This window comes from Gopherus flavomarginatus, chromosome 15, assembly GCF_025201925.1.
Source record: "Gopherus flavomarginatus isolate rGopFla2 chromosome 15, rGopFla2.mat.asm, whole genome shotgun sequence".
NCBI lineage: Eukaryota > Metazoa > Chordata > Testudines > Testudinidae > Gopherus > Gopherus flavomarginatus.
Genome location: NC_066631.1, coordinates 4,142,889 through 4,169,332, shown reverse-complemented (window position 1 = coordinate 4,169,332; position 26,444 = coordinate 4,142,889). Strand labels below are relative to the sequence as shown.

Sequence of the window (26,444 nt, the reverse complement as noted above, 5' to 3'; positions counted from 1 at the left end):
ACAAAAGGCAAAATGGGCTCCATGGTTGCCATGCTATGGCGTCTGCCAGAGCAATCCAGGGAAAAAGGGCGCAAAATGATTGTCTGCCGTTGCTTTCACAGAGGAAGGAATGAGTGACGACATTTACCCAGAATCACCAGCAACACTGTTTTTGCCCCATCATGCATTGGGATCTCAACCCAGAATTCCAATGGGCGGGGAAGACTGCGGGAACTATGGGATAGCTATGGGATAGCTACCCACAGTGCAACGCTCCAGAAATCGACGCTAGCCTCGGTACATGGACGCACACCACCAAATTAATGTACTTAGTTTGGCCGCGTGCCCTCAACTTTATATAAGCTGTTTCCAAATGCCAATTTCTGTAAAATCAGAATAATCCCGTAGTGTACACATACCATGAGATACAGCTAGTCCTGTCATTCACTGAGACACTCACTCCTCTTCCTCCCACTGCCCTCAGCCCTCCCTGCTGTATGGTACTGCCGGGTCACCAGCACCCCATCAATTTAGCCACCCACTGCTCCCCCTTCTCCTAAGGCCTGCTCTACACTGGGGGGCAGGGGGTGGGGTGTCGACCTAAGATACGCAACTTCGTGAATAGTGTAGCTGAAGTCGGCGTATCTTAGGTTGATTTACCAGGCCGTGAGCACAGTGCCAAGTCAACCGCTGCCGCTCTGCTGTCGACTCTGCTTCCGCCTCTCACCGCGGTGGAGTTCCAGAGTCTATAGCAGAGCGATCGGGGATCGATTTCATTGCGTCTACTAGACGCAATAAATTGATCTCCGATAGATCGATTAGCATAGACGTACCCTAAGAATAGCAATCTCACACTGTCTTCTATCACCGGATAGGCCAGGTTGACTCCCACACGCTCCATGTGTTTGGGAAGTGATTACAGCTGACCACCAGTTCTGACACTATTACGGTTCAGCACGACTTTCCGTGTAAATGGTGACTAATCTAACTGCTCTGATATCCACCGACTATTGTACTTGGGTCATGTCAGCGCAGAAAACAGAGTTGTGATTTTCCATCTGGATAGTTCACTCGAGCTGGCTAACTACAAAAAATGCCAAAGGAGACAAGGCCCAGGTAGATTTTACCACAATGCAGCTAACTGAGGACATTCGTGTCCCCTCACCTGGGGCTGACGCACATCCCTAGTAAGAGGGACTCACACTCCCACGACTCAAAGCAAAGCACTGGCAGAACGGGCCTTTGGGGTCCCCCCAAAGAAGGGCTAGCTGCAAAAAGCAGAACTGGACAACTCACATGGGGGAGCTGAGACCACAGTCATGTAAATGGCACTAACAGCCTTAAAGGCCACATGTGGGAAGTACCAAAAATATTAAAAAAACCAAATGTATGTTTTGCTAGCCCTAGACAAGGATTTTATGCTGTTTATCTCCCTGGTGGATTCTCCGATGATAAATAAGGTGTGACCCCTGATGGAAGCTTTTCCCACACTCACAGCATTCATATGGTCTCTGTCTCCTGTGGATCCTCTGATGTCTCCTCAGGTCTGAGCAGTAAATGAAGGCTTTCCCGCACTCACAACATTCATAGGGGCTCTCGTCTGTGTGAGTTTTCTGGTGTCTAATAAGGTCAGAGCGCCGAGTGAAGTTTTTCCCACACTCACAGCATTCATAGGGTCTCTCTCCTGTGTGGATTCGCTCATGGTGAATAAGGTGTGAGCGTCTACTGAAGTTTCTCCCGCACTCAGGGCATGTGTGTTTCCTCTCTCCCATGAGGATTCTCTGCTGCGCTGTGGTTTCCTGAAGGTCCTTGTGATCTTCCTCACACTTGATAGATTTTCCCATTTTCTCCGCTGGCTGGTTTCCCTGCTCCCTCTCCTCATGACTCCTGGACACATCCCCTTTCGTTTTTTGTGATACTTCCCAGTGCGGTTCCACATGCTCAGCATCTTCCTGCTGTGGACTGAGTTCCCTGTTCTTACTCACCATCCCACCATCTCCTGCAACACAGAGAGAAACCTCAGAAGCAGGAACGAAAATGGGAAGAGGAAACCAAGGGGAAATGCTGGAGAGATGGGAGAAAATATCAGGAAATGCATTTCGCCAAATTCTTCTCCATAAGGGAGAGAGGAGGGGATCAACTCTGTCTCCACATCCCATCCCAAAGCTCAGGATAAAGAGAGGTTAAGGAAGGGAGCTATTGAAATGTATTGCTCAGGATTGGAAGGAAGCCATAAGTGATATCTGCCCCGAGGAGCTGAAACCTGCTGAGGGACTATCCAGAACGCAAACCGCTCTCAGGGGCTTGGTAGGGAATCCCAGCTGTTTTCTTCAGGCACAGACAGTATTTGAGTTGTTGGACTAATGACTCCTCACCTGGGAAGGTTCTTCTCAGGATCTCTCCTTCCTCAGAGCCCTGGAGCTCTGAGACCCACAGCTCTTCCCCTCGTTCCAGCTGGGACATCACCTCAGGCTTAGAAACTGGTAACCCTGCTCAGATGAAAGAAAACAAGTGAGACCAGATGAATTCATGGGACATGAGTCACAAAGAATATGGCCTTTTTTTAAACCCCTGCTCATTTTAAAGCACTGAAATTCTGGAGCTAGATTCTCCGGGCAAGGTGCCAGACACTCTGCCTATAAGGGGATTAATTCTCCACCACTCTGCTGGCACATGGCCAGATACTCCTGCACAAAGGGGCTCCTAAAACCCAGGGAAAGTAGCTCCACATCACAGAAAGCCAGGGGGAAATCACCTTGGAACTGATTCCTACCAAAAGAAACCCAAGGATAATGAGACAGTAACAGGGAAACTGGGGCTGGTGGGGCTCAGCACAGTAAGGAACAGGAAGGAGAGGGGATATGACCGTATGTGGTATGTCAGGAATGTTGAATATCAGGAGCGCACATGCTGAGGAGTTAGGGAATATAGTGAGTCAGGTGTAATGGAATAAGTCTGAAAATCCCCCAGTATGTGGAGAAAATTACAGAATGATAGAACCACAGAAATGTAGGACTGGATGATCATTTAATCCAGCCCATGCACACAACCAAGTACACCTGGACAATCCCTGAGAGGTATTTGTTTAAGCTGTTCTTTAAAACTTCCAATGATGGGGATTCCGCAACCTCCTTTGGCAGTGTATTCTGGAGCTTAACTATCCTTGCACATACAAGGTTTTCCCTAATATCTAACCTAAATTGCCCCTGCTACAGATTAAGATGGAGTACGATCTTTCAACCAGTTTTGTGCGCTCACTTTATAATAATTTCAGCTAGACCCCATTTCCATAGTTTCCTTATGAGAATGGCATGTGGGACTGTGTCAAAGGATGTACTAAAATGATGATACACCAAATCTGCTGCTTCTCTGTAATACCCTAGGCCAATCTCTCTGCCAAAGTAGGAAATCAGGTTGGTTTGGTATGATTTGTTCTGGACAAATCCATACTGACTATTCCTTATAACACAATCACCCCCCAGGTGCTTACAAACTGATTGTGTAATAACATGTCCCAGGTAGATAAGTTGGGCTGACTGGTCTATAACTTCCCAGGTCTCCTTAGTACCGATCTTGAATAAGGGGAACAACGTTTGCCCTTCAGCAGTCCTCTGGGACCTCACCTGTCCTCCGCGAGTTCTCAACAATACTTGCTAATGGTGCTGAGATTGCCTCAGCTAGTTCCTTAAGTACCTAGGATGAGGGTGGGGAATTAGATAGGATTAAAACTAGTAGCAACAAACTAATTCCTCTGGGAAAGTAAGAATAAGACCATGGGATCTCAGCAGGGACTGACTCAGAGATCCAAGGAGCCTGCAGAGAAGAGACTGTAGCTCCTGCAGATAGGGACAGGGGGAGCAGGACTCTCCCCCAGAAGTTTCATTACCAACCAACGATGTCACCAAGCAAATGCACATTAATGCCAGGGAAGGAGTCACCTTGTGAGGACTCAGGAACAGAGGCTGGGGTCACAGTTTGAAGGGAAGAGGGTGGAAGGGAGGGAGGCCCTGAACAGCGGAGAGATAAGAATGAGAATTGTAATATTTGAAAATATGTGAACTGAAAGAGGACTGTGATCAGAATGGAGTTCAGGCTCTCCACCAATGGGGACTGGGCAGGGATTCTCTCACAACAGGCTCTAGGATCCACAAACCACCTCTCCCTCCTGCTCACTAACCCCACCCTCCCCACTTACCTGGAGACCTTTAGGCCACTCATAAGTTCAGCTCACCCATCACTCTTTAGGGGTGAAAAAATCCATGCAACGGAGTGACACAATTAAGCTGACCTAACCCCCAGTGCAGACCATGCTAGGCCAATGGGAGAACTCTTCCAGCAACCCCTAGCTAGCACCACTTGGGGAGGTGGATTGACTATGGCGTGGGGAGAATCTCTCCTGTCCCTCTGGTTCATGTCTACGCTGAAGTGCTACTACGGCACAGCTGCAGCACTGTGCCTCTGCTACTGTAGCATTCACAGTAGACAAGCCCTTAGTCCTAGTTCCCACGGCCCCCTGGGGTGGAGCTGGAGTGGCTCTGTAATAACGGAGCAAAGAATCCTGTGGCACCTTCTAGACTAACAGACGTTTTGGAGCATGAGCTTTCGTGGGTGAATACCCACTTCATCAGATGCATGTAGTGGAAATTTCCAGGGGCAGGTATATATATGCAAGCAAGCTAGAGATAATGAGGTTAGTTCAATCAGGAAGGATGAGGCCCTGTTCCAGCAGTTGAGGTGTGAAAACCAAGGGAGGAGAAACTGGTTCTGTAGTTGGCAAGCCATTCACAGTGAATGATATTCACCCACGAAAGCTCATGCTCCAAAACGTCTGTTAGTCTAGAAGGTGCCACAGGATTTTTTGCCGCTTTTACAGATCCAGACTAACACGGCTACCCCTCTGATATCTGTAATAACGGTGTGTTATGTGTTGTCCTGGATACTGAGATATTTACGGCATGAACACTTTGGTTTCCTTCAATAGGGGGCTGGCAGGAAAAGAAGCAAAAAGGGAAGAAGACTGGCTCAACAGGAGCCACACCTTGGCAAACCCTTAAGGACTGTTAAGAGACAATGTCTGAACGATTAGCTTTGGGTATTCTACTTCCCAGCTCCAGCGATTGTACAGACATGGCTTAGACGAACAGGACCAGAAAATCAAACAGACTGGAGCAGTTAAAAAAGGGACTCCCTCTTGTGAGGGGCACAGCTGTTCTGGTGACTGTTTCGGGGAAGAGACAAGATGACCCCCCTGGGGTGTCTGAAGGCCATAGACTTGCCTCACTGACCACCGGGGGACACACAGGCGTGAAGACTGTTTGCTATTTTAAAATCCTTTTTCCCCTTTGGAAAAATAAAACAGCCTTCTGCACATCAAAGGAGTGTTTGTGTCTATACAGCACTGATCTTAGGCTCCCAATGGTGTCGGCACCCAGCCTGGCCTGCGGGGTAACCACAGCTGGTACGCAGGGTATGGTAGCCCACGGCCCAGCCGAGGAGAGAGAGAATTGCGGAAACCATAAGCGTAGTTCAACTTCTATATTTGCGAGGTGGCTCTATTCAGGCCAACAGGACCACGTGGGGTGGGGGCGGGGGGGAAGAGGACACAACAAAAATCTGTGCCTGCCCACAGGGGCACCATTTCACATTTGGGAGGGCTGGGGGGAAGAACTTTAACCATGATTCCAGAGGCTACTTATCTGCAAACACACCAGAGTTTTCAGTTGCCTAACTTACAGTGCTCCTGTCAGATATTTCTAATTCCTATATCAAGAAAGAAAATTAAATAAATATTCAACTCACTCAGCTCTAATACTAATATGTTCTGACATCTTGTGGCAAGTCACTTATGGATCACTGGTTGGGTTTAAAATTGTAATGTCTAGTCTTACTCAGATACGCTTACTGAAGTCAGAAGGGACCATCGTGATCATCTACCCTGAACCCCTGCGCATCGCAGGCCACAGAACCTCCACTACCCACTCCTGTACTAGACCCCTGAGCTCTGGCTGAGCCACTGAAGTCCTCACAAAGTGGTTTAAAGATGGAAAGTTACAAATAATTCATCATTTACACTAGTTTAAACCTGCACGTGACCCATGCTGCGAAGGAAGTGAAACTCTCCACAAAGTCTCTGCCAATCTGACCCAGGACAAAATTCCTTCCCTACCACTAATATGGTGATCAGTTAGATCCTGAGCATGTGGTCAAGATCCACCAGGAAGATACCTGGGAGAGAATTCTCTGTAGTAACTCAGAGCCTGTCTCCAGCCATTGGGGATTTTTGCTACTGGCAGTCACCGATGGGTCACATGCCTTCTAGGCAGCCCTGTCATACCATCCCCTCCAGAAACTAATCAAGGTCAGTCTTGAAGCCAGTTTGAGTTTTTGACCCATTGCTCCTCTTTGGCGGCTGCTCCAGAACTTCACTTCTCTGATGGTTAGAAACGTTCACTTAATTTCAAGCCTAAACTTGCTGATGGACAGTTTATATCCATTTGTTCTGGGGTCCACATTGGCACCTAACTTAACTCCTCTCCTTCCCTGGTATTCATCCCTCTCCAATATATTTATACAGAGTAATCATATCTCCTCTCAGTCTTCTATTGATTAGACTAAACAAGCCAAACTCTTTGAGTCTCCTCTCATAAGGTCAGTTTTCCATTTCTCAGATCATCCTAGTAGCCCTTCACTGCACCTGTTTCAGTTTGATTTCATCTTTCTTAAATGAGAGATCAGAACTGCACACAGTACTGCAGATGAGGCCTCAATACTGCCTTGTATAATGGTACTAACACTTCCCTGTCTCTACTGGAAATATCTTGCCTGATAGATCCTAGGACTGCATTAGCTTTTTTCACAGCTGCATCAAATTGACGGCTCATAGTCATCCTGTGAATAAACAATACACCCAGCTCTTTCTCCTCCACTGTCACTTCCAACTGATAAGTCCCCAGCTTATAGTAAAAATTCTTGTTGTTAGTCCCTAAATACATGATCTTGCACTTTGCCATATTAAATATCATCCCAATTCTATTATTCCAGTGTACAAGGTGATCCAGATCTTCTTGTATGATATTCCGGTTCTCCTCCGCGTTGGCAATACCTCCCAACTTTTGTGACCCGATAGGATCCTCACACTGTCTTTTATCACTGGATGGGCCCAGCTGACTCCCACATGCTCCATGCGTTTGGGAAGAGATTACAGCAGAGCACCAGCTCTGACCCTCTTATGGGTCAGCACGACTTTCTGTTTAGACACTGACTGATCTAACTGCTCTGAAATCCACATGCGTGCTCAGATTGTCTTGACATTTGCTACTCTCTATGGGCATGCAGGGCATAGTTAGTGGTTCTAATTTGGGGTTATTTGAGTAAGGAGTTCCCTAGATTTTCCCCTAGGTCTCCCCCCTCAAAAGGATCTTTTTATAAAACCCTCGTTTTACAACCTTTTAAACACATCTAGGCTGAAACTATGCTGCTTATTGTCCCCCGACTGACCTTAGTCACTTGGCAGTTGTCTCAGCTAGTACCTGGTAACTGCCAGTATTGCCTTGATTACAACTGTTTTGGGAACCAAATACATGGGCATTTTGCGTAGTTCAAAGTCACTTAATGTGGAACTCTCTCCCTGGGTTATCTGAGATAATACTGACCTAAATAACTGAACAACGCTGTGATTATGTCCAGTTAGTTGCAGAGTGCGGAATGTGCAGATGTCCACCATCTCAACTGGTGATTTAAAACCACTCCTGTTTCCTTGGTAGCTTATCCCAGAACTGGGAGTATTCTCTCCAGCTGACTGAGCTGCACTGAACTTTCCCCATGAAATCTTGGAGGGGTGAGGGAGAAGCAAAAGTAAAGGAAGAAATGACTATTGAAGCAAATAGTAATTTGACTCAACATCCACAATAAATCCTAACTACATTTTGCCAGTTGTGTGACCAAACAGCCTTCAGGAGAGAGAAAAATCTACATCTTATGGCGGTATAAGACATTTTCCATTTCAGGTAGAACGAGATTCTAGAGCAGGTTACATCTGATGACTCAGAATGAGAACCACACATTTTCCCGTTGCATTCTCCTCTGATCCACTGAAACCTGCTTCACACTCAGTGCTGTCTCATTATTATTGAGTTGTGTTATTTACAAAAGTTTTAGCATCATGATAATGGTTTGTCTAGGCTAGGAAAAGTGGAGGAGGCTAGGTCAGGTCGAGGGAAAAGTGCTACCTGCCCAGACTATTGTACTTGGGTCATATCAGCGCAGAAAACAGAGTTGTGATTTTCCATCTGGATAGTTCACTCGAGCTGGCTAACTGCAAAAAAATGCCAATGGAGACAAGGCCCAGGTAGATTTTATCACAATGCAGCTAACTAAGGACATTCCTGTCCCCTCACCTGGGCCTGACGCACATCCCTAGTAAGAGGGACTCACACTCCTGTGACTCAGAGCAAAGCAGCTGGCAGAACCGGGCTTTGGGGATCCCCCCAAAGAAGGGCTAGCTGCAAAAAGCAGAACTGGACAACTCACATGGGGGAGCTGAGACCACAATCATGTAAATGGCACTAACAGCCTTTAAGGGCACGTCTGGGAAGTATCAAAAATATTAAAGAAACAATTGTATGTTTTGCAAGCCCTAGACAAGGATTTTATGCTGTTTATCTCCCTGGTGGATTCTCTGATGATAAATAAGGTGTGACCCCTGATGGAAGCTTTTCCCACACTCACAGCATTCATAGGGTCTCTGCCTCCTGTGGATCCTCTGATGTCTCCTCAGGTCTGAGCAGTAAATGAAGGCTTTCCCGCACTCACAACATTCATAGGGGCTCTCGTCTGTGTGGGTTTTCTGGTGTCTAATAAGGTCTGAGCGCCGAGTGAAGTTTTTCCCACACTCACAGCATTCATAGGGTCTCTCTCCTGTGTGGATTCGCTCGTGGTGAATAAGGTGTGAGCGTCTACTGAAGTTTCTCCCGCACTCAGGGCATGTGTGTTTCCTCTCTCCCATGAGGATTCTCTGCTGCACTGTGGTTTCCTGGAGGTCCTTGTGATTTTCCTCACAATTGATGGATTTAATCATTTTCTCCACTGGCTGGGTTCCCTGCTGCCTCTCCTTATGACTCCTGGACATGTCCCCCTTCGTTCTTTGTGATACTTCCCAGTGTGGTTCCACATGCTCAGCATCCTCCTGCTGTGGATTGTGCTCCCTGTTCTCACTCACCATCCCACCATCTCCTGCGACACAGAGAGAAACCTCAGAAGCAGGAACGAAAATGGGAAGAGGAAACCAAGGGGAAGTGCTGGAGAAAAGAGGGATATATCAGGAAATGAATTTCTCCAAATTCTTCCCCAGAGGGGAAAGAGGAAGGGATCAATTCTATCTCCACATCCCATCCCAAAGCTCAGGATGAAGAGAGGCAATGAAGGGAGCTATTGCCACGTGTTGCTTGGGATGGGAAGGAAGCCATCAGTGACGTCTGCCCTGAGGATATAACATCTGCTGGGGGACAATCTGGGCTCAGTGAGCTCTCAAGGGCTTGGTAGGGAATCCCAGCTGTTTTCTTCAGGCACAGACAGTATTTGAGTTGTTGGACTAATGATTCCTCACCTGGGAAGGTTCTTCTCAGGATCTCTCCTTCCTCAGAGCTCTGGAGATCTGAGACCCACAGTTCTTCCCCTCGTTCCAGCTGGGGCATCACCTCAGGTTGGGAAACTGGTAACCCTGCTCAGATGAAGGAAAACAAGTGAGATCAGATGAATTCATGGGACATGTCTCACAAAGAGCATGGCCTTTTTTTAAACCCCTGCTCATTTTAAAGCACTGAAATTCTGGAGCTAGCTCCCCAGGTAAGATGCCAGACACTCTGCCTATAAGGGGATTAATTCTCCACCGCTCTGCTGACACATGGCCAGACACTCCTGTTCAAAGGGGCTCCTAAAACCCAGTAACTCCACATCATGGAAAGCCAAAGGGAAATTAGCTTGGAACTGCTTCCTACCAACAGAGAGACGCAAGGATAATGAGACAGTAACAGGGAAACGGGCTGGTTGAGCTCTGAGCAGTTAAGGGGACATCACTGAGGGCAGTAAGTCAGGGTGTTGGATATCAGGAAAGCACTTGCTGAGGAATTAGGGACTATAGTGAGTCAGGCGTAATGGAAAGGAGTATGAAAATCCCCCAGTGTATAGTGAAAGTTATAAAGTGACAGAACCACAGAAACGCAGGGCAGAAAGGGACTTCAAGAGTCACTGAATCCAGCCCGTGCACTGAGGCAGGACCAAGTACACCTAGACCATCCCTGATAGGTATTTGTTTAAGCCAGCGGTTCTCAACCTGCAGTTCCTGGGCCACTTGCGGCCCCATCAGCACACAGCTGCAGCCCATGTGACATCCTTAGGGCCGTAGAGGTAGTATACATATCGTGTGGATGCAGCCCATATAACATGCAGCCCACAATAGTAAATAGGTTGAGAACCACTGGTCTAAGCTGTCCTGAAAAGTTTCCAATGATGGAGATTCCACAATCTCCCTTGGAATCTTGTTTCAGAGCTTAACTACCCTTGTAGTTACCAGTTTTGCCCTAGTGGCAAACCTAAATAGCCCTTGCTGCAGATTAAGATTGAGTATGATCTTTCAACCGGCTGTGCTGCTGTAAGGTCTCCTGTGTAGCAGGCTTTTTGCCAGCAGGAGAGAGTTCTCCTGCTGGAAAATAAAACCAACCTCAACAAGTGGCAGCAGCTGTCAGCAGGAGAGCGTCTCTCACAGACAAAGTGCTGTCCGCCCCGGTGCTTTTCGTCGGTAATTCTTTGGTCGGTTGGGGGTGTTTTTTTCAAACACCTGATCAACAAATGTATTACGGCCAAAAGTGCAGTGTAGAGACAGCCTCTTTCGGTATCTTTAACAAGAGGAACAATGTTTGCCCTTCACCCGTTCTCTGGGACCTCACCTGTTTTCCATGAGTTCTCAACGATAATTGCTAATGGTGCTGAGGTTACCTCAGCTAGTTCCTACTGCAAAATAAAACAGCCTTCTGCATACCAAAGGAGCATTTGTCACTGTACACCACTGATCTCAGGCTCCCAAAGATGTCTGCACTCAGCCTGATCTGTGGGGTAAGCACAGCTGGTGTGCCAGGTATAGTAGCCCAGGGCCCAGTCAAGGAGAGAGAGAACTGCAGAAATCCATTCCATGAGATGGAAAGGCATGAGGCTGACAACTTGCTGTGGGGGGCCACTTAGAGATCCCGGGAAGGGGACAGAGGTATAGCTATCTCTGTCACTCAGTAGGACACCCACTCCCCTTCCTCCCACTGCCCTCAGCCCTCCCTGCTGTGTGGTACTGCAGTGTCACCAGCACCCTATCAATTTATCCCCTCCACTGCTCCCTGCTCTCCCTTCTCCTAAGAATAGGAACCTCACACTGTCTTCTATCAGTGGAATGGCCCAGCTGACTCCCACATTAAAAACTGTTTAAAAGTTGACTAATTTAAATGCCCTGAGATCCAGGTGCATGCTCGGACTGTTTTGACATTTGCTATGGGTATGCAGGGCATGGATAGTGGTTTAAATTTGGTGTTATTTGAGCATGGAGTTCCTGAGATTCCCTTCCAGTCCCCCCACCCCCCACCCAATCCCAAAAAAGAACCTTTTTACAAAATCCCCGTATTCTTACAACATTATGCACACACCTCGGCTGAAACTGTCCTTCTATTTGTCCCCCGACTGATCTCAGTCACTTGGCATTTATCTCAGCTAGTACATGGCCTCCACTGCCTCTCTGGGGAAGCAGTATTGAAAATGTTAACTGTAGAATTTGGAATGTCAGATCAATATGAGCCAAACTGATGAATCGAAGAGACTGAAAAGCACATTTGTAGGAAGACTCAGACTCTTAACCACAGAGAACTTCTTGTCATAAGAACGGCCATATTGGGTCAGACCAAAGATCCATCTAGTCCAGTATCCCGTCTTCTGACAGTGGCTAATGCGAGGTGCCCCAGAGGTAATGAACAGAGCAGGTAATCATCAGGGGATCACCCCCTGTCATTCATTCCCAGCTTTTGGCAAACAGAAGCTAGGGACACCATCCCTGCCCATCCTGGCTAATAGTTCATGGAGGATAGGTCCCTCAATGGCTATCTAGTTCTTTTTTGAACCTTGTTGTAGTCTTGGTCTTCACAACATCCTCTGACAAAGAGTTCCACACGTTGACTGTGCATTGTATGAAAACATACTTCCTTTTGTTTGTTTTAAACCTACTATTTATTAATTTCATTTGGTGGCCCCTAGTTCTTGTGTAATGAAAAGGAGTAAACAACACTTCCCCATTTACTTTCTCCACATCAGTCATGGTTTTATAGACCTCTATCATATCCCCCCATAGTCATCTCTCTTCCAAGCTGAAAAGTCCCTGTCTTATTAATCTCCCCTCATATGGAAGCTGTTCCATACCCCTAATCATTTTTGTTGCCCGTTTCTGAACCTTTTCCAATTCCAATACATCTTTTTTGAGATGGGGCGACCACATCTGCACGCAGTATTCAAGATGTGGGCGTACCATGGATTTATATAGAGGCAATATGACATTTTCTGTCTTCTTATCTATCCCTTTCTTAATGATTCCCAAAACTGTTTGCTTTTTTAACTGCCGCTGCACACTGAGTGGATGTTTTCAGAGAATATCCACAGTGACTCCAAGATCTTTTTTGAGTGGTAACAGCTAATTTAGACCCTACCATTTTATATGTATAGTTGGGATTATGTTTTCCGGCTGTCACAGTATTTAGCTGTCTCTAGGGGACATGCTGTGGCCAATACAGCAGTAACTGTTGTACAGGAGGTCTAAGCACATGACCTAACTTCTGGCCTTTTAATTTATGAATCTACAGTAGCTACGAGGAAGGACTAAAAGAACACGCCATTGTTTGTGTTGTGTTCCACAGACTGGAATACCAGCACTGATCTGCATGCACTGCAACTGCGTGCACTGAGTCAGCTGTAGCTGTAATTGGATGGTGGAGGAATTAGTTGAAGCAGCTTTGCAGAGCTGTGACTGTGATATGAAGAGAGGTGCAAGTGAACCTTGAAGGACCGTTTGCCTCATTTCAGTGCTGTGTTGCAGGCTGTGTCAGCAAACGTGCACAAGGGTGTTTTCTTGCCATGAGGACTGTCAGAACTCTGGTCACGTACATGCCAGTTGTCTCCAGGACTCAGTCAGGGGTACGTGAAGGCAATGTCTCAGAAGGAATCATCAGGAGCGGGGGGGAAAGGAGGGAGGAACATTTTGCAAGTTGGAGATGGTTTGAGTGGAGCGGGCTCAGGGTTTGAATGTCGGCCAGAGGTGTAGGCAGCTTCTGTTCTTTATGCCAAACCTACACCCGAGTTTTGCCTTATCAAACAGAAGATGTTAGACTTTGTGCTTTACAGCTCCTGAGCTCTGCTCCCAAAGTGTTCTCTAGCAGCAAGGTAGAGACCTAATGTGTGTGTCACTGGCATGTCAAGTGTTGCTGAAACACGGTAGAGTCAAGGTTGCATTATGGAGATGACCTGAACTTTACTCTTCATCTCCCCTTCTAATAACCAAGGGACAGAAATCCTTACCCAGAGTGGTCACCTTCTCATAGTTCTCCTGCATGACATCCCAGTAGAGGTCTCTCTGAGCAGGGTCCAGCAGAGCCCACTCTTCCCTGGTGAAATACACAGCCACCTCCTCAAAGGTCACCAGCCCCTAAAAAAACAAGAATCCCCCACTCAGCACCTGCTACCCCAGTCACAACCCACTAGTCATGGGGAAGCAGGACCAATCAAATGGAAGCTCTGGGAAGCAGCAAGCAGAGTCCCACCTGCACCCTGCTCAGGAGGCATCAGGGTGAGAGGAGAAAGAGGCCCTCATCCCTCACAGGAAATAGGGGGGGCAGGATATTCTCATGTCTCTCACACCTGCTAGACAGAGGCTGATACAGGAGATGGAGCCCTCTGGCAGGAATCCAAATACCCTCCTCACTGCCAGCAGCTGGATGTGAGGGGAGGGGGCATATGCCCTATGACCCACTGGTGGGTGCCCCCTTCATATCTCATAGGAGCCACTGGGTTAGTAGGTTCCAGCTTCAGCACTGGCAGTCTGGTAACTTCCCCAGCCCCGTCCAGGTGGGTGTTTTCTGTTCCATAAATAGGCCAATTTCCTCCCTCAACCCCCATGGGTCTGTTCCTAGAACGTGAGCCTCAGGTTAAACAAGTCCCAGCAGGTTTGTCACAGCCTGTCCTCCTCCTTTTCTCCACCCTGTGGATTTCCTGCCCCCTCCCACCTCCAAACTAAACTCCCTAGAAGCTCCCATCTCCTGTATCAGGAGGTAGCTGTGTTAGTCTGTATCCACAAAAACAACGCCTCCGGTGGCACCTTAAACACTAACAGATTTATTTGGGCATAAGCTTTCGTGGGTAAAAAACCTCGCATCTGAAAAAGTTGTTCCTTGTTGTTCCCATCTCCTATGTGTTTACTGCCCCTCACAGTCCAGAGGGAACTTATGAGCAACTCTCTCATAATCCCTACCTGAGCCAGCTCCACAGCATCCATTTCCCTTCCCCGTTCCCTGGGAGGCTGGGCCCATCTGGAGTGAAAAGTGGATGTTGTTCTGCAGCCTGCCAGGGTGAGAAGGGGGATAGGAGAGATTTTAGAACAGGCTTTAGATAATTTCACAGCACATCCCCCAGGCTCTTTCCCTGCAGATAAATGTTCTAGGCTCTCCTAAGGGGAAAACCCTCAGTCAGTTTATTGCATCCCTTCCCACCACGGCTAAACTCACTGAGACCCTTTAACACCTGACTTGGTTCCTGAGGGCAGCACCTTTCCCCGGCAGGGTGGGATCTAGGCAGAGGCAGCGACTGGACAAAATCTGTCCAGTGCGGAGACAGGAACCGGATATGAGTAGGTCTGGGCACTTGTGGCCTCTCTCTCCACTTACTTCTCCTGAGTTTCTCTCTCCCCTCCCTCTGGCGGGGCGACCTGGTTACTGTCTATTCATGGAGGCTTTCACTATCCTACAAGTGTGAAATTTGGGATCCAATCTTTGTGCTTCATCCTCATCTCTGCTAACCCCTGGCTGGGTTTCAGTCTCTCTGGCTGTGACACAGACACAGCAGAGAAAGGGCCACTGGGCACAGGTGCAAGTCTCCTGATTTCACAGCTGGGATTCTAAAATAAGGAAAAGATTTTTGAAATGGCGGTTTTATGGGAATTCATTGCCCTTTGACTCAGTCCATATTTTGTATAGCAGCCAACTGCTCATTCACAGTACGCCCACATACGCAGTAATACCCTCTTCCCATTCACAGTCAATAGGGATATAAGATAATGAATGATCTAGCCTATTGTTTCTCACACCCTGGTTCACAACCCCAAGTGGCTCGCGACAGGCAATAAGATGGACCTTTGAGATACACCGTTACCTCGATATAACGCTACCCGATATATCCAAATTCGTGTTGTAACGCAGTAAAGCAGTGATCCGGGGGGCGGGGTTGCACACTCCGGTGGATCAAAGCAAGTTCAATATAACGTGGTTTCACCTATAACGCAGTAAGATTTTTTGGCTCCCAAGGACAGCGTTATACAGAGGTAGAGGTGTATTATCCATTTTGTTATGATCTAAAGCAAAGAAAGTCTCATTCTCCCACTTCCTGTCACTTTTCAACTTCAAGGTCAACTATTCTCTGTCAGCCTCATGACACACACACCCAAGTTATATAAGCTCAGCCTTGATACACGTTTTATTCTTACTCTCACAGTGAACGCAAGAGATTGGACCAAATGGGGAAAATGAGAGAAATACTGAGACGCACAATAGCAGCTCCCTTCTCATTCAAAATGATCCCATATGCAATCTAGGGCTCTCTTCCCCTTCATACCCAGTCTGTGCACAGGGTACCAGCCCCATTTCTCACGCACAGTCAGTTTCTATTCAGGACACAGCTGGGCTCCACCCCTTCCTGACACCTGAGACTCGGCTACCCCCCTGTGGCCATGCTCAGTCACCCATTGAAGCTGTCAGACTCTTCAGTGTCTGGATATTTCATCCTTGTCTCACCCTATTTCACATCATTCAGGGTATTGTTCCTCTCCCCAGGAGGAAACACACCCGAGATTAGGATTTACTTTGAATCCCCATCAGAAGCCACAGGAGGAGTAAATGGGGCAGTCACGGGGCTCACACTATTCAACAGTTTCCTGGTGCAATAACATAGTGATTGGTCTGAAATCTCTGCTTAGCCCATCAGAGACAGAAACGTACCTGTGTCGCTCCCCAGCTCCAGTCGCAGCGTCTCTAGAGGAAGGAGAGGACGGAAGAGGTGAGAATTCAGGCCCTGGCATTCGTGGGGTTGTTCCTAGCGGGTATTAAGGTAACTGCTGTTAACTCTGAGATGGTGACACAGACCGCTGCAGACAGAGCCAGCCCCACAAGGGTGCTCCCATGGGGCAGGGCGACTCGCTGAGCTGGGCTGTGAAATGGAGCTCAGGGTCAGTAACATCACTAGATCCCTGACTTCTCTCCAGGGCGAGACAATCTAACTAGAGGAGACGCCACCCCAGACTCCAATTCACCTTTGAATCCCAGCAGCACCTCTTGCAGGGCGGCACTTTTCAGAGAGAAATTGCAGAGTCTCTTCTCCAGCACCATAAACCCCAGCTCTGGCTTCTGAAACTTCCCGTCCTCCCTGCTAAGGAAAGCAGGAGGGGTGAGAAATGGGCCCCAGCCCCAGAAGCCCCCAAACTCCAGAAACCTGGATCTGAGCTTTGTAGCCTAAGATGATCACAGTTTTGGTGAGTCACCTGCCCTCAGCCCTGTGCTCTCCATGGGCCCAGAGAGACAGGACATGAGGAGGAATGGATACAGGGTGGAGCTTTCTCTGGGACACCCTCCTCGTCTGGGGAGCTGAGGCACCTCCCACAGCGGGTTATTCCAGTAACGATGGGCACTGGGATTATGGGGAAAGGGAGGAGACATGGACTAAAGAGTGGGCGTCTTTCGTGCTCACTGAGGCCCCAGAGGCCAGATCTTCAGCAGGGAGTGAACCTGGGCCCTTTAATGCCAAGAGCCCTAAGCCCTTCAACAGAAGCAGTAACCCTGGGGTGTCCAACTTAAATGGTGACAATGGCCGTATTCCACTTCCTGTTGCGGCCAGCGGGCCAGGGTATCAATTTAGGACTATGTACAATGCTCCATTCATGGCAGGACACCTACTGCTCTCAGTGGGACACCCACGTACCAAGGTCAAGGCGAGAGTCTGCCCTTTCTATAGGAAATACACTTCTGAGTTACTACTATTTGTTAAGTCCTTTATTGTCACAGTAAGTATCACTCCGTGGGAACACAGCCCCCTCCCACCCCGGCTAGGGCTCATGCATTTCTACTCTATTTCCCTTCCTTTCTCTATTTCTCCATTTGTCCTCGTATCTCCCCTCTGTTCTGTCCTTCCTACAGAAACTCCTTCTTCCCACCCCTCAAGGGTTTCACTCTCACCCCCTCCCCATTCCACTTGCTAGAGCGATCGGCTGTGGAATATTTAATGTTGACATTAAAGTGGCATCATTTCAGCTGACACGCCAATGAGATTAACGGAGGACGGGGGGCGTTCACAGCCATCTCAGTCCCAGCTTCAGGCCGTTGCTAAATCAGACAGACAACAGCGTCTCTGTTTGCATATGGGAGGGTTTCTTTGCAACCATGAAGATTAGAAATTCACTATAAAATTGAAAGCTGAGTTTCAACACAGCGTGAGTATGTGATGTGGCCACATAAATACATCAGACAGGCAGAGTCTGGCCCATATGTCTGACAGCGTGGGGTGACCTCATTAGCTGTCAGATAGTCACAGACTCTATCCCTTGGTGAGGCAGCCACTAGGGGAGATGTGATCACAGGCACTAACACTGCAGGGGAAAGCTCCATCTTTAGTGCAGTTCTCAAGCACAGCTGAGCAGAAGGAGGAGTGAAAGGAGCCAGGGACTTACCTGCTCTCAGTGCTTCCAGCACCCTGAGAGGGAGAGAAAGGAGATGCAGTCAGGTGGGGTGTCCCAGGCTGGGGAGACCCCCCGCTCTGCAGGGCAGGCACCATTGGAGTCTTGGGTGTTTGGAGAATTTCAGACACTCAAAATCATGTCCAGAGAGCAGCTGCCACCCCCACAGGGATCCCTGCTGGGACGTCGTCATTGGGGAAAGTTTCTGCCCATGCACTTTACAAGCAAGAAAATATGCATCTGCCTGGAAAGTGAAATTCCCACTAGTGCTGAGAGTCCCGCAAGCACCCTACCCCTTAAACCCATTCACCTGGGGTGATGTGGGGCTTTAGGCTCAGGAGGACCTCGGCATGGTGGGGAGGAGATGTCACACTCAAGCCCAAATGCAGTTAGATATGTACAAGGCATTTACTGTGTGACCTTGGTCAGACCTTAACCTTCTCCCCATGCCCCACTTTCCCCATTGTAAAATAGGGACCTTGCCCTGACCCCTCCCTTTGCAAAGTGCTCTGGGGTCTAGGGCTAAGACACTCCTATAGAAACACTGTATATTATCATTGCAATAACACAGCCTGACCTGCAAATATTGGCTCAGTGGCTGCTGTCCTTTCTCTCCTCTTCTCTCACGGAGCACTGAAATCTCCCCAGAAAGTTTGCAGAGGCCCTCATCCCTTCTCTGGACAATGGCTCTCTCTAGCTCTTCCAGCTGGGACAGCAACCGCTGCTCCTGCTCCTCCAGAAACTCCTGCAGCTCCTTCCACTCCCAGATGATCTTCTGCCTCTCGACTTCCGTCTGTTTCTGCAATCACAGGGAAAGGGCAGATCAGCGACAAGGGAGAACCATAAACGTGCCTCCTGCAGATGGAGGAATTGTTTACCAGAACACAGGATCTCCTGCAGTGGGTGATGGGAAGTTCATTTAGGCCAGGAAGGGTGGAGGGATCAGGGCAGAGGTGAGCTGTACATCACTAACAGAAGAGGCTTTTCTCCCCAAAACCTCATCAAATTGCCCTGGGCTACACTCTCCATCTCTGCAGCCCACATTTCATCTCCTTCCTCCCCATCTCCCCATACCGCTACAGAGGAACCCCGGTCACTGTAATATCCAGACAGCCCGTGGGCAGGGTTACTAGGTTAACACGCAGTCTGACCCTCTCCTGCACAGCAGCCTCTTGCATCCTAAGGACATCACATTACCCACCTGTCTGACCCTGCATGCTCCTTGGACTCCAGTGGGGATGGTTTCCTGGCAGGCTGGGCCCTGCATTCACCTCATCGCTCAGGGCACTCTGATCCCAGGCAAACCTGAGGGGCAGGGGGCACCTACCAGCAGCTCCTCACTTTGCTGCTCCTCCTTGGCTTTGTCTACTTCTCTCTCTTTCCGCAGAGGGGCCAGAGACTCTTCTGGTGCCTCCTACGAGAAGCAGGGGAGAGGGTTACAGCCTGCTACAAATGGCCTCACAACTGCACTTCAAAGCCCGCCTGCCCTGAGGATGCCTGAGCAGAGTCCCTGGGATGCACTTAGACCTTTTTTTTCTCCAGGGCTAGTTCAACCACAGCAAGCAACATCCAAGAGGGGCTGGTGAAAAAGGGGGCAGGTTTTATAGAGAAAACGCAGGACCCCTTGGTGAACATCCCCACGGCCACACCCACATCCCTAACAATTAACTTCAGACATTTCCCCCACCTCCCACTTCCCCAGCTGCCTCCCCCAACCCTGCCCATGTGCTGGATCTAAACATGGACACCCCCCTCCCTAGGCCCCAACCAAATATCTCCCAATTCCCAGCTCTGAGCCCCCCACACTGGCATGCTCCAAACAGCCCCGGCCCCCGCCATCTCTCCCACCCCAGAGCCCCGGCTCTGACCCCCAGACACCCCCACCCCCTCGCTCCCGGGGCCCAGCCGGGCTCCGAGCTCCGCGGCCGAGCCAGGCTCCGAGCCCCTCCTGCACCTCCCGGCCCGGCCGCTCCCGGCTCCGTCGCCCCGGCCCCGCAGCAGGGGCCGCTCCGCCCCGCCCAGGACACTCGCCCCCCGCAGCCCCGCTCCGGCCGCGGGAGCTCGGGGACCCCCCCGGGCAGGGGGCGAACCCGGCAGCCGGGCCCGGCGCCTCCCGGCAGGAGCGTGTCCGCCCCACGCGTGTCCCCGCCTCCCCGGGCCCTGCCCGCTCCGCGCTGCCCCCGGCCCCACCGCGCTGCCCCGCGGGCTGCAGGGCTGCAGCAGGCCCCGCGCTGCGCCGCCGGCCCCGGCCATGGCCCCGCTGCGAAGCGCAAACACAAAGGGGACAGGAAGGGGCGGCGCCTCCCCGGCCTGGCCCTGCCCCCGGCGGGCCCCTCGCAGGGGGTTGTGACTGGCGGGGACTGGAGCTGCTGTGGGCGAGAAACCTCCTCGGCTCCCCGCCGTGCCAGGGAGCCGGGGCGCTGCCCTGGGCCAGGGCTAATGTCCCCGGCGGGCCCGTCTGACCCTACGATCCTTTATCAGCGCCCCGTAGAGTCCCCCTTTCTCCCACCTCGGGGGCCCTCTGGGGGGCCCCTCACCCAGCCCCCCATTTCCTCGCTGACGGTCAGTTTTCAATTAGTCTCACGTCTGGGATATTTTCCCACCCATTTTAGCTGCGGGAAATTGCCCTTGGTTGGATGGGAAATGGCCCCTGGGCGCTGTAGCCGTGTGGGTCCCAGGATACTAGAGAGACAAGGTGGGGGAGGGGATAGTTTTATTGGACCAGCTTGTCTCTTTCGCCAGCAGAAGTTGGGCCACTAAAAGAAATGACCTCGCGCACCTCGTAGGGTGGGAAGCGGCCTCTTCGGTGGGCATGAGGTGTCCATTCCCTGCCACCAACAGGGCCTGGAAGGGATACAGGAGGGGGCTGCTCAGCGTGGGACTGGGTCCTTACTGTCTGCTGTCCCGGCATCACCATAACTACTGTATTAACCCCACACGTCCCCACCACTGATTTCACCGGGAGTATCCCAAACCCCACGACAAACAGTCTCCGTGAGGGGTTACTTCATCCAGTGCTGAGATGTAGCCACCTCTGGGATGGATGGGTCCATGGTGACCGTTATTTGGCAGCATCAGCGCATAGAAATTGTTTCTATTTTGGTTCCACCATTATCCCATTAAAGAAGCATCACCCACCTGTGTGGATGCTGCCTAACTGCATTCGCTGTACTGGGAGGACTGAGCATGCCCAGTAACAGCTGCTGAAGCCAGTGCCCTCGCTCTGCCCTCACCTGGGATTAAAATCTGCTGCCTGCTGTTCACAGGGGCTAAAAGAGAGTCAAAGGGGGCAAATCGGAGGGGTCATGTGCAGGGGGCAGAAACTGACTGTGCAGGGGGATCAAACAGCTGGTGACAGGGGAAGGAAAAGGGGCTGAGGTGCAAAATCAGGAACAAGGGGTAGGAGCCATGATAAAGAACTGGGTTGAGGAGGCACAGCCAGAGAGCAAAGCCCCAGCCCAGGGAGGGGTGAGCCACCTGCAGTGTTTGCAAAAATAGGGTGGGGGCAGAGTCAAAGGCTTTTTTATTTCCCCTCTCACAGAACAGGACAACTCAGCTTCCGAGGGCTGTGTCCTCAAAGGCATTTCAATACCTAGCCAGACAGCTCCTCTCTGTCTGACATAATCTACTGAGGGGCTGCAGGAGGCTTGGTTCAATGAAATATTCTACATACATCTCCAAAAACCATGTCACACATTCTGAGTATGTAGAAGAATCCCATATCAGTGTATATGTCTGCAGAAAGTCTCCTAGCAGCTCAGATATTTGCATTGCATATCTGCTGCTGCCATTCCTTCAATTGCACTCCCTTCCTTGTAATCCATTTGAAATATACTCTTTGCTTCTTCTTGTTTACTTTAAAAATGATTACTCATTACTTTTAGCATTTCATCATTGACCTTTGTTAACATTGTGCGGATGGATCTCATTGTGCTATTTAATTAACATCTTAATAGCAAATAATCACTGAAAATATTTCTAAGTAAATAGTTGCTAGTAGCTTTAGCAATGCCCTCTGTGTTTCTAGTATAGCATTTCCTATGACTTCTAATTTGGCATTTTTATTTCTACATTTTTACTTTATAGCACTGAAATGGGGTGGCTGCCCCACTCCATGAGAAAAAGGGATGGAACAGGCCAGAGAGACTGTGCAGACCAGCAGCCAATCAGCAAAGGCCTGTGGAGAGCCAATCAGGGCCAAGAAAGAGGCAGCCAATCAGGGCCAGACTGGGCCCTATATAAAAGCTGCCTAGGCTAAGCTGGGCAAGTCAGTGTCTCCCTGACCAGTAAGGGAGAAGGTTGGGTGCCTGAGGCAAGGTGGTAGTTCCTTGGACAGAGCACTGCTGGGCAGGCTTGGAGGAGCAGAGGAGAACTCTGTCCCATTACCTGCCAGGCTATGGCCCCTGATTAGAAGGGCTGAGAAGGTGAAAGGGGCCAAAGGGGAAGTGGCCCAGGGAAGACAGATGGACAAGAGGGGAGAGGAGGACAGAAATCCTACTGCTAGAGGTTGCCTGGGTCAAGACCCAGAGTAGTGGGTGGGCCTGGATCTCTTCCCCCCCTTCTTCCCTTGCACTGCATCTGGCCATGGAGGAGTATGGCTGAGACTGATTGCAACTTGCCCCTGAGGTGAAAGGCTAGACTTTGGGGTTGTGGTTGGCCACTGAGGCAGGTGCAAGCTGAAGGACTGCTATTAAACCTTCACACACCCCAGAAGGCGGGTGAGAATGGAGTAGTAGGTGCTCTGAGGTGGATGCTGCTGAGCAGGGAACAATGCAGGTCCCAAACCAGCAGAGCAGACAATGGGCAAGACACAATATGCAGAGGGTGCTCCATGGCTAATGAGCTAATTCCTCGAGCAACCAGCAGGAGGTGCCAGTGGTGGTGAGTCCTGACCCCATTACAAACCCAAGTTTATGGGAGTAAGGGTGAAAGAGTTGGGAGTGCAGGTGGTGGTCTCTTTGATCCTTCTATTCAAGGGTAGGGGCCCAACCAGAGACAGATGCATCCTGGAGGTGAATGCCTGGTTGTGAGGATGGTGTTGCCAGGGGGGCTTTGGCTTCCTTGACCATGGGATGCTCTTCCAGGAAGAAGGACTGCTAAGCAGGGATGGGGCCCACCAATTGAGGAAGGGGAAGAGCATATTTGGATACAGACTAGCTAACCTTGTGAGGTTTAAACTAGATTCGAAGGGGCAGATGATCAAACCTACAGGTAAGTAAAAAACATGGAGACCTGGGAGAAGAGTCTGAATTTGGGGGGTGCATGGGCTGTTATAGCAGGGATAAAGGGGAGACAAGACAGAGTGGAGGGGAATCAAATCAGTATCTTAGATGTCTGTATTTTATGTGAGAAGTATGGGGAATACAGGGCTGCTGGGGGGGGGCAAGTGAGGCAATTTGCCCCAGGCCCTGGGGCCTGCAGGGGCCCCCATGAGAATAGCTTTCTATAATATTGCAACTTTTTATGGAAGGGGCCCCTGAAATTGCTTTGCCCCAAGCCCCCTGAATCCTCTGGGTGGCCCTGGGGGGAATAAGCAGGAAGAACTTGAAATGGTAGTAAATAAACACAACTATGACATACTTTGCATCACAGACTTGGTGGGATAATACGCATGACTGGAATACTGGTATAGAAGGGTACAGCTTCCTCAGGAAGGACAGGCAGGGGAAAAAAGGAGGCGGTGTTGCCTTGTATATTAGTGTACAGACTGGGGCTGAGATGGAAATAGGAGATGGACTTCTTGAAAGTCTTTGGGTAAGGATAAAAGAGCTTTTTAAAAAAAAGGGTAGGGATCTACTACAGACCACCTAAGAGAAGAAGTGGATGAGGCTTTTTTAAAACTAACAAAATCCACCAAAGCACAGGACTTGGTGATGGTGGGGGACTTCAACTACCCAAAAATCAGGACTGTCCCTGTAGAATTGGGACATCTGGTACACCCTAAATACATGAGAAGTAATTTTTTGCTCTACTCTGTGCTTATTAGATCTCAGCTGGAGTAATGTGTCCAGTTCTGGGCACGACACTTCAGGAAAGATGTGGACAAATTGGAGAGTCCAGAAAAGAGCAACAAAAATTAGTAAAGGTCTAGAAAACATGATCTGAGGGAAGACTGAAAAACTTAGGTTTGTTTCTTCTGGAGAAGAGAAGACTGAGAGGGGACATACCTTTTTGGGGACATAAAAGGTCATTACAAAGAGGAGAGAGGAAAAATTGTTCTTCTTAACCTCTGAGGATAGGATAAGAAGCAATGGATTTAAACTGCAGTAAGGGCAGTTTAGGTTGGACATTAATCACCCTGACAGGCAGTTTTTCTTACGCACTGGAATAAATTGCCTAGAGAGGCTGTGGAATCTCCACCAGTGTAAGTTGAGAGCAGGTTAGACAAACACCTGTCAGGAATGGCCTAGATCAGGGGTGAGCAACCTTTCAGAAGTGGTGCACCGAATCTTCATTTATTCACTCTAGTTTAAGGTTTCGTGTGCCAGTAATACATTCTAACATTTTTAGAAGGTCTCTTTCTGTAAGTCTATAATAGATAACTAAATTATTGTATGTAACGTAAAAAAGGCTTTTAAAATGTTTAAGAAGTTTCCTTTAAAATTAAATTAAAATGCAGAGCCCTTGGACTGGTGGCCAGGACATGGATAGTGCGAGTGCCACTGAAAGTCAGCTCGTGCCACCTTCGGCACCCATGCCATAGGTTGCCTACCCTGGCTTAGATAATACTTCATTCCCCCATGAATGCAGGGGATGGGACTAGACAACCTCCTGAGCTCCCTTCCAGTCCTATGATTCTATGAATCGCTCATTATTTATCCACAATGGAACAGCTTCAGCAGGAGAGATTGAGGGATCCCCCTGCCCATCAGAATATCCCAATGGTCAGAGCATTCTCCTGCCAAGTGGGAGACCCCTGTGGCAGAGAGGGGCAGGAGGAACGGAACCTGCTTTCCCATATCCCAGGAAACTAAAGTGCTCTCACCCTAGGATAAATTGTAAGGTGGGTATGGACACCACCACCACAGTGGACTCAATCCAGCAGGCAGCCTCTGAGCATGCCTACTGGATAGGTATTCTTCATGTGCAGGGCCCTATCTTCCTGCAGTGTGAGCCACTCTGATTGTAAAAGGAGGTTAACAGCTTGCACATTTCAGCAACTGTGGGGCTGAGTGTGTAAAGTGTATGTATTAATGGGGCATAGCTGAAAGCCAGCAAAGTTAACTCTGCATTTTTTGGCTTTCAGAAGTTTGAGCTTTGCTCTGCAGTCTGCAAGGGGACCCCGTACCACAAGCAACCTTCACTAGGCATTAACATTGTTTGCCATTGAATTTCCCAGGTTTTTAATACTTGGGCCAGAGGTCCCTAAACTGTGGGGTGCATCTCCCTAGGTTGGCACAGAGGAACGTTCAGGGAAGTGCATCTGGGGCCCGAGCCAGCCTTGACAACAGGCACGAAGGAAGCATCACCCAGCTTTGTTCCTAGCCCTGGCCCAACCCCTGAGCTGCCAGCCTCTGCCCCTGGCCAAGGCTCCGCTCTCAACCTTGGCTCCCTTACCCCTGTCTGTTTCCTGCTCCCAGCTCTGGAGGGGGGCACAAAGTAGTAAAGGGGAGCACAAGGTAAAAAGTTTGGGGACCACCGATTTAGGCAGTTGTACATACCATGTTCTGCAATTTAGACTGAGCCAGCTATGCCCCCATCCCAAACAGGTGCACTTCACCTCCCTACATGACACATTCAGTGTGTTCCCCACCCCCACAGCCCAGCTCCCTCCTTCCCCCCGTACCTAGGCCTCCACACAGCAAGCGGAGAATGCATCTCCCTGAAGTCCTCACTGCCTGACAGACAAACTTTTCAATTGTCATTACTACCCCCTCTCCCATAACCACACTCAAATGCAGTGCCTATTTCCCCAAAGTATCCCCCCCAAATCCCTTCACCTCCTTTCCTGAGGAGGCTTGAGAATAATCTACCAACCAATAGGTTAACAAAGTGAGCACAGACCAGACTCTTGGGGGTTTTTAAGACACTAAAAACCAATCAGCTTCTTAAAAACTTTATAATAAAGAAAAGTAAAAGAAGCACCTCTGTAAAATCAGGATGGAAGGTAATTTTACAGGGTAATAAGATTTAAAACAGAGGATTCCCCTCTAGGCTCCACTTTAGTGCCAAAAACAGGAATAAACCTCCCTCTTAGCACAGGGAAAATTCACAAGCTAAAACAAAAGATAATCTAACACATTTCCTTACTATTACTTACAATTTCTGTAATCTTAGATTTATCACTTCAGTAGGAGCTGGGTTACCTGCTTGGTCTGTGTCTCTATCCAGAGGAAGCAAAAACCAAGAACACAACCAATCCCTATCCAATTTGAAAGTATCTTCTTTCCTTACTGGTCCTTCTGGTCAGGTGCCAACCAGGTAATTTGAGCTTCCTAACCCCTTAGAGGTAAAG

The 26,444-nt window shown here is 49.3% G+C and overlaps 1 protein-coding gene across 15 annotated transcripts in view; it reads right to left on the bottom strand.

Moving 5' to 3' along the window:
- Nucleotides 1–20,251, bottom strand: part of LOC127034642 (zinc finger protein 14 homolog) — a 36,813-nt gene extending 16,562 nt beyond the window's left edge. For 2 of the 15 annotated variants that reach the window (XR_007769448.1, XM_050923686.1), the window contains exons 1-12: nt 19,517–19,691; nt 19,317–19,403; nt 18,567–18,788; nt 17,984–18,093; nt 16,574–16,689; nt 16,263–16,295; nt 14,525–14,613; nt 13,576–13,702; nt 9,584–9,697; nt 8,707–9,210; nt 2,355–2,468; nt 1,475–1,978 (exon numbers count right to left, since the gene is read on the bottom strand). Coding sequence is in view for 14 of the 15 variants with exons in the window: in XM_050923686.1 (XP_050779643.1) it covers nt 1,475–1,978; nt 2,355–2,468; nt 8,707–9,210; nt 9,584–9,697; nt 13,576–13,702; nt 14,525–14,613; nt 16,263–16,295; nt 16,574–16,689; nt 17,984–18,093; nt 18,567–18,788; nt 19,317–19,403; nt 19,517–19,624 (2,128 nt within the window). In the remaining variant the exon portion in view is untranslated. The other 13 variants (XM_050923695.1, XM_050923696.1, XM_050923691.1 and 10 more) reach the window with 12 other exon arrangements.
- Nucleotides 20,252–26,444: the final 6,193 nt, after the last annotated feature.